At 42.7% G+C, this 8350-nt stretch overlaps 1 protein-coding gene across 16 annotated transcripts in view; it reads right to left on the bottom strand.

Annotated features, from left to right (window-relative positions):
* tmem244 (transmembrane protein 244) overlaps nt 1-8350 on the bottom strand; it is a 73279-nt gene that overhangs the window by 4743 nt on the left and 60186 nt on the right. For 9 of the 16 annotated variants that reach the window (XR_005072403.1, XM_037085839.1, XM_037085836.1 and 6 more), the window contains 4 exons: nt 4044-4184; nt 3655-3800; nt 1161-1246; nt 999-1075 (listed from right to left, as the gene is read on the bottom strand). Coding sequence is in view for 15 of the 16 variants with exons in the window: in XM_037085836.1 (XP_036941731.1) it covers nt 999-1075; nt 1161-1246; nt 3655-3800; nt 4044-4184 (450 nt within the window). In the remaining variant the exon portion in view is untranslated. Of the gene's footprint in view, nt 1-998; nt 1076-1160; nt 1247-3654; nt 3803-4043; nt 4185-8350 lie in introns of all 16 variants that reach the window. The other 7 variants (XM_037085841.1, XM_037085844.1, XM_037085847.1 and 4 more) reach the window with 5 other exon arrangements.

Raw genomic sequence — 8350 nt, 5'->3', positions numbered from 1 at the left:
AACATCACCACAACATCATCATCACAAAAACGCCACCACAGACCAATGTATTTTTGCAATGGGCGGGGCTTAGAAGTGATTGACCTCCCACATCCTTTGCCCTATCATCACAAAACCTGGTGGGTAGGTTAATAAGGGGACTGGGAATCTGCCTACCAAAGCATGTTGAGATCAACCTCTAGGGGGCGCTATAAATCCCATTAGCATGTAGCTGAGAAACCAATTTGGAGAAATCTGGGTCTTATCATGGGTGTGTTTTGTGCAGATCTATGAGAAACATGGTGGCCGATGTCATCAGCTGTGGGGGGTGAGGGTCAGGGTGGCCGGTTTGGGGCGAAAGAGGTTAGAACCCGCAGATTGCTGCTTGTGGCTATATTTATTATTGTTATTTTTGTTATATTATTATTACTCTTATTATATTATAAGCAGAACATGTGAAAAAGGAAAAGTTGCATGTTACAATGTAAAAATACTGCATTGAAAAACATACTTCAATAAAAGAAATGACCCACTAGATAAATAAACTTAAATTATCAAATGTATTAGTAGTCATGACAAGGCAGAGGGGCCCTCATGAGCAATATGTGATAATCCATATTATGTAATTGGATCACTGGTAGTGATGGATTAATGTGTAAGCAGCTTCCTCGTATTGTTGCCAGTGGAAGCGAAGCTGCTGTCACATTAGTTTTATCTGTAACAACGAGTCATATTTCATAAGCTTCTTTACAATTTACATGTTTACATTTGCAAAGTATCAAGTGAATAAAACTGTCAAATCACTGAAGATAACCCTGATCACCTCTGTGCTCCTCACTCCAAGCTCGAACCACTATCTGCATAGCTAACTGAGCTAACTAGCAAACGGTGGCTCCAGTTTTCAGCGGTTGGTGATTATCCTGGTTATATGCTGCCACCTGTCAAGTCAACGACACCTAAACAATTAGGAACAGTACTTGAGTAAATGTATGTGGTTGCATCCCACCGCTGCCACTCACCCAGGTATTTGGGGTTCTGCCATGACGGTTGTGTCGTGTAGTCGAATGGAGCCAACAAGCTGTTGATCTCATGAACCCTGGAAACACCAGAAGATGATAAGAGACTAGTTCATATGACTCGTTCATTCTGTGTTATCGCAGAGTGTGTGGCAGTGTGTTTACCTGAGCAGCCCGATGCAGAGACTGACCGCGATGTAGTAGAGAGAGTAAAAGCACACCATGCACATCAACAGATTCTGAAGGACGACCTGAGAGGACGAAACAGAAAACGGGCATGTTTACATACATCAGCTCGTCATATTCCCTTCATTTGACAGCTCAGAAAAGCTGAAATTACAACCTTGAGCGGTTAAACACCAAATCGATTGCATACGTGAGAGCCATCAATCAATAACTGGATGAAATTCTATGCCTTAAGGCTTTTGAAATGATTTCCATTAATCATCTGCAGATGTTTCCAAGGTAAAAACTGAGAAAACAAGACTATAAACACAGAGAGAGACATAAACCGTTTCACCAGTGATTTTAATAGGAGCAGAAAAACTCTACATGTGGAGATATTTACTGGCAACACGTCATCATTATTTGATGCCTTGTCCCAAAGGGAACAGAAAAAAACTCCACAGTTCCTCTCCTCCAGTTTTCCTTCTCTCCTTCATGACCCAGAAACGCTCACGACAGCAGCAGACGGCCGTCGCTCGCCTGCTAAAGTCTCCTTTCATAGATGATTAACTGCAGCCTTTAGGAGAAAATGGGTTACACGGGAGATGAAAAGACTCCTCTCTCGGCTGACATTTCAGCTTGTCTTACACAGGTGTAACTAACTACATTAATAATCTGCTGCGTTCCTGTGACGTGTGCCGGTTTACTCGCTCACACACAACTTAATGGAATGGAGCCATCGTTAATCTTGTTAGTTACACCAGTGCTTTCCCCTGCTGTTATAAGTCAAACCTCTGCTGCGAAACAAGACCAGTACTTTCACTGCACTGTCTGTTCAAAGGAACATACACCTGTTGCATTGGAGTGATAGTGTTAGATGTTTTCTTGATAACGGCTGCAACTAAGAAGCATTTACATTTAAAGATTCCTCTGCCTACAACACTGATTCCAGAAAAAATGTTTTTTGCTCAATGCAGGAATCAAATTTAACAAGTGTATATTTACAAAATTTAAATATCAAATGTTTTGCTAATCATTGCTCTTTTTATTTGCACAGGGTTCCTACTTTTGGAATTGGGGTTTATTTTAAGTGCAACCAAGCATTTCCAAGCTGCATTATTGTTGGTGCTGCTGTATCAACAACAACCAGACACACTTTGTTTTCCTCAGAGCAGCAACTACCAACAACACAGGACAAAACTAGAAGCTTACTCACTGATTTCATCCATAATGGAGACATGAAAGCAGATAAAAATGGTGTCAGGCTGCCGGTCAACCTACATTTTCCCAGAGATTTACTGCCCTCAGAAACATTATAGTAAACCAATCTAAATACCAATGGTGTCATGATCCTGAAGCTCTTCTACTGTGCAATCTGTGCAACATCTGTTTCATAACAATACACTGCAGCATAAAACTTGCCTATTGCCAGTTTAATAACTGATTAATTCAAGTCCAAGGGAATTTCTTCAAAATTCAAAGATATTCAATTTATAGTATTTGTAATCAGAGGAAGTTTATCTAGTGTATATACAGTAGCTCTGTGTGTCGATCTGTCCACCGTGTTGGTCCAGATGTGGTCGATATCTTGACAACTATAGTATAGACTGACATAAAATGTTGTACATTCAACGTCCGCAGCTTTAGCAAGCTAAAATAAGATGGTAAACATGCCTGCTTAATATCATATCATATCATACTAGCACTGTAATGCTGAGCATGTTAGCATGTTGAGATTAGCATTAGCAAGTTCACAGCATCACTATGCCAAAGTTTGGCCTCACAGAGTACTAAGCATGGGTTTTCTTCAAAGAAAAAACAGCAAAGAGAAGTGGAAGGGAAAAAAATCTGCATTTTTAAAAGTTTTAAAAGCTGCGAATATAAACTAGGCATTTTTAAAACGAAATTTAATGGAGGGCTGCATTTCATTTTCCTGCAGCCCGTCAGGACCACATGTAATCTGCTCTCGCCCTCGTCAGACATGTGGGTGTGTCTGAAAGCAGGAGAGTGGCTGAGCTTATGCTAATACCCTCAGAGACAGCTAAACACCTTTATTGTTCGTCACCTTCTGACTAGCCTGCACTTTGAAAGATAAAAAATAAAAAATGCTCTAGATACCAGCTTTGAGACTTTAAATTCAAATATCAAGCCTGGTGGGACTTGGTTGATTACTCCAAAGCAGACTTAGAAAGGGTGAAAAAGCTTTCTGATTGTCACATTAGGGGATAACGCAGTTAAATGCTGATGATGACTGTGCTGAGAGTGTCATGACACAAATGAGACCAAATTAATTGGAATAAATTCTCTGTTGTCATAATCATTGTAAAGCGGCAGGAAGCGGATAAAGTAACGTTACAGCTGTGAGAAGCAATCAGCTCGTATTAAATCTGAAAGAATAAAACTGGAATAAAAGCTACACATTAGCTCATTCAGACACCGAGGCCTCTGCCACCCACAGTTCTAGCAAACAATTCCCAAACACAAGCGTCCTTACCCAGGTGTCACTGGGTGTAGTCTTGAGGGAGAAGTGTCCATGGCGTTTTATGAGTGTGAATCCACAACAACGACAGCAGTAGTCCAACAACATGAATGGCTGCTGGTCTAAATGAGAGAATCTTGCTGCTACATGTGTGTTTCTGTGTGTGTGAGAGAGCATGTCGGACGATGGGGGAGGAGGAGGAGGAGGAGGAGGAGGAGGAGGGATTAGAAGAAATGGGATTACTACTAAGAAGTCTGAGTAAATCCTGAAAAGGGATAAAGGTGAGCATACTCCAGCACAGGTGTGCACACATACACATAAAGCAAGAGGAGGAAAGTGGTTTAAAGACTAAATACTGCAGGAAGTGCTGGAGACACCGATTTATAATTAAGAGTTTAACTTATCTTCAGGTTTTTTTCTCTTTGTTTTTGTCTCTTCCGGCCTCACTTCTTTTTCCTCTTTCATTACTTTGTTGCATCTTGTCTCTCCATCCTCGAGCGTCCAAGTTGTTATCCATCCTTCCTTCTGTTGTGGCTTCTCCTCCTCTAAATTCCAAAGCAGAGGAATAAAGTTAAAATTACTTTGTAATGCTCCAGCGATTTACTAATTGATAAATTGACTGAATATCACACAGCAATTATATTTGTCTTATTGAATGTGAACAGCATGTTTTCAGGTTTTGGACAAAGAAAAATCACTTCAGATAGATTCTGAATGTGTGACTGGGTGAGTCTTGCTTGTATACGTTTTCCATGCACATATTTTGATCCGGGATTCATCCTGGAAGCCCAACTTTTGAGAAATCATCCACAAAAAAACACCAAAAGAGACAATTACAATCTCGGCAGGCAGTTCTTGACATGGACACTGGGTGGTAGCAAAGCCTCACACGCCCAGAGAGAACTCGATCCGCCAGCCGGTGAAGAACCAACAAAAGCACAACTGATAAGAGCTGCATGCACGGAACTGGTGGCAGCAGATAAGGAGCCTCCAGGTGCCTCATTTATATGCATAGACCTCCAACAGCAGAGTCATAAATAACTGAGACAGAGAATTTGTGAGACTGAATGAAAAACAAATCAGAGAGGGAGCTCAGTGTGCTCATCCATCACCTGCCCATGAAAAGGCAGAGGTGAGTGACGACGGCTCAGCGTCCCCGTCTCTCCTAGAAATAGCTGAAGACTCTCAACTCTTCAGCGTCACCGCCTGCGTATGTCTCTCTGCGCGCGTGTGTGTGTGTGTGTGTGGTTGAGGCACATGCACGTGCGCCTTTGTGAGAGTGGCGGGGCTGACTCGGCTGCCACGGTAACCTGCATCATTGTAACCATAGTGACGGAAAGCGAAGTGGGGAGTGGGGGGAGGGAGCACATGTAGAGCAAGGTAGGCGTTACAGCTATTCATCCCCCTCTGTGTGTGTGTGTGTGTGTGTGTGTGTGTGTGTGAAGCGCACTCTCACCATCTCAAAATCTTTTTGTGTCTGCACTTGTTGAATGCACAAGTGGTTTTTATTTGGATGTTCAAGTCTTTTGATTATCCGGCACTGTTCATTTTTTTAAGCAGCGCTGCATCGCTCCTCAGACTCACGGTCACACACGGATCGATCGATCATGCTCTCGCGTCTACAAGCGAAATCAGAAGTTACCACCGGCAGCTGATTGGCTTAGCCTAATATAAAGACTGGAAACACGGTGATATGGCTCGCCTGAATCGGGCTAAATCTGAGGTACCAAGAACGTAAGTAATTGTGAAGATATTCAAAAACTGGAGCTTGGTCATTGGCACACTTGGTTAGGATCAGGAAAACATCAGAGGAACAAAGTCCATGTGGGGACAAAGATGGCACTGATCAATGGGTCAAACACAAGACTTCAGTCAGGAGACTGGGGTTTGATCCCGTTGTCAGATCATAACATTCCAACCCAAACTATGATTTGTTTCCCTTTTTCAGTCATTCTTAAATAACCTGCAATTGAACCACGCTAGCTGTTTCCCCCGTTTCTAGTCTTTATGCTACGCTGAGCTAATCAGCTTCCTGGCTACATCTTCATATTAACCACACAGACATGAGAGGAGCGAACTGTCTTCCCATCTGACTCTCGGCGAAAAAGTGAAAACCTTTAACAGCACGTGTGAAATCGGTCAGCGAACTATTTAATAAAACAAAAAAAAAAAAAAAAAACAACATCACCAAGGTGACCTTAAATCCCCTTTTCAGTCCAGCACAGCTGAAGCTCAGCAGTGGGTGAAATAACAACAAGAGTGAGTTGTTAGAAGCTTAAAAGGTTTTTAGATGGATTTCAAGGCACTTATGAATTATTAAGCCCAGACTATACCTCAAACGACAAAAAGCTCTTGAAGGAGTGCAGTGATGATACAATCAAGCATTATGAAACAGTTCTGTTTCAGTTTCTAGAGGGAGTGTTTTTACCACGAGTCAGTTTAAAAGACCTGTGTTTGCATCCACAGAAGCAGAGTAATGAACAAGCTGCTCGGATCCTGATCAGTTTTTAAAATGATTTGAAAATCGTTCCAACTTGCATATTCATATTTCACCAACGTGGTTTTTCAGCCCTTCAGAAAGCCGACGAGTTGGTTCCCAGCAGGAATGTTGAGCCCTTATAAAACAAAGCAAAACGTTTATTTAAATGGATGGATGGATGGATGGATGGATGGATGGATGGATGGATGGGTGTTACGCACAGAACAACCTGTTATTGTGCAAGCGCTCCGCCTTTTTATCAAACACATTTCTGACTCATGATCTTCCATTGTGGAGATAGGTCTGGCTACATGAGATAACTGATGAGGTTGAAGCAATAGAAGCATAAGCACAAAAGCCTGTTGCACACTGTTCCGAGGAAACATGACGTCCAAGCACAAACCGCGAGGACGCAAGTGTGTCTCATATTCTACAGGTTGGAAGGAGAGGATGGAGAAGGCAGCACTGACATCAAGTGAGAACCGGTTGTCCTGTCTTTATTTTTCTGATAAAAAACCAATATCATCTAGAACAGAACAAAAAGCCTGCTGGTAATCAATGCGATCCGCCATCTTGCTGCCGCCGATGACGCATCCCTCGATCACAATGGTTCCATTCATCACCGGTGGGAAAAAAAAAACGTGGGCCGCTTTTGCCAGATAGCACCCAGGTTTTCAAGAATCCTGAAGGAAGCTGCTCACCAGAGCTAATTTGGTGGAAAGTGTTTGAGAGGGAGAGAGGAAGAGAGACACTCATGAGAACACAGAGGCTTGGTGACCTACATGGCGAGATGGTGCGTTGTAAGAGCAGAGAGGCTGCGATTGTCAGTCGGTGTGCGTGACCGGGGTTACAGGTTTTGATTCCACGGGAACGCTGTGATACATCATCATTCATTTAAGATAACACAGAAATAGGGAACAGCAGCAGCAGCTAGGGGGAAAGAAAGCATAACAAGAAGGTTTCATTCATTTTTCAGGATGAAAATGAAATTATCTGGCTCTAGAATTGGCTGCTTTTCTTTATTTCATATTTTTGCGAATCTGTTTTTTTTCTTTCTTTTCTTAAGAGTTTGATGTGTCATAGTTTGGGTTTTGGGTGCAGCTTTATTTCCTGTTTTATTTTGTAAGGTGTCCCTGTTGAGTTTCCCTGGTCCTGATGTTCTGTTGCCTTTAATCCTGAATAAAATGTACCGTCTCCCCAACGCTGGAGCAAACAAGGCGGACCCAAACGCAGGAGAGGGTAGGAGAAGGAAGATCAACAGATGAAGTTTTATTCAGGATAAAGGCAACACGACAGCGGGGACGAGGGAAACTCAACAGGACATCAACACTGCAGGATACCTTACAAAATAAAATCAGGAAATAAAAACTATACAAAAAAAACCCCCAAACCATGACATCACGCGCAAAGTGGGATCTAAAAACATCACCTTGGGTTTCTGAGATGCTGTGGATCTGGAAATTACGCAACATATGATTAATAAAAAGAACACGATCGCTATAACTGTCGCCTGAAATAACATGTCTGCATGCCTGCCTCATAAAGACCAATTAGCCAGTCAGTGAGCCTGAAATACTCCTTACATGTCTCCCTTCCTCCTCCTCCTCCACTGGCAATTATACTTTGATCCAGTGAGATATTTTCATTTCAGATCATGAAAAAATGCTCAGATTTTCTGCTCTCCTGCCTCGTCCTGTCCTTCATCTCGCCTAATTCCCCCACCCCCCCTTTTTTCCAAAAACTCCTCTCAGTTTGTTCCCCTCTGATAGTTTTCTCCCAGCAGACTCCACAGCTGCTTGCAATAAGTATAACACGAGAAAAGTCAACGTGTTTTTTGCAAATCCCATAACCCCGAGTGGGCTTGTAAACAAGAGATGTAACAGTCAACAATGTAAGGCTTTGTTTACGCTCTCCCCTTCTTCTGCTCCCACACTCTCTCCACACCTCACCCTCTCCCCTCCTGTTCTCCTTCTCTCTGCTCCCCCCTTCTCTCTCTCTCGTTTCCATTTCCATCTCTCATGGAATGTAAATACAGCAGCTGACTGACCCACTGCGCCAGGGAAACGACTTCGAGCTGTCTTTAGAGTTTCAGGCGTGGGGTTTGTGGGGCCTTTTTCTTTTTCTTTTTTTTTTTACAATCAAACAGGCTCCAGATGTCTCCACAAGAGCAAAAGTAAAACACAGTGAAGTGGCGAGGCTCGAGGCGGTCCTCCCCCCCCGAGAGGTTATTTT

Source organism: Acanthopagrus latus, chromosome 22 (assembly GCF_904848185.1).
Source record: "Acanthopagrus latus isolate v.2019 chromosome 22, fAcaLat1.1, whole genome shotgun sequence".
NCBI lineage: Eukaryota > Metazoa > Chordata > Actinopteri > Spariformes > Sparidae > Acanthopagrus > Acanthopagrus latus.
The sequence above is the reverse complement of the archived record's forward strand: the minus strand, read 5'-3'. Positions and strand labels throughout refer to the sequence as shown.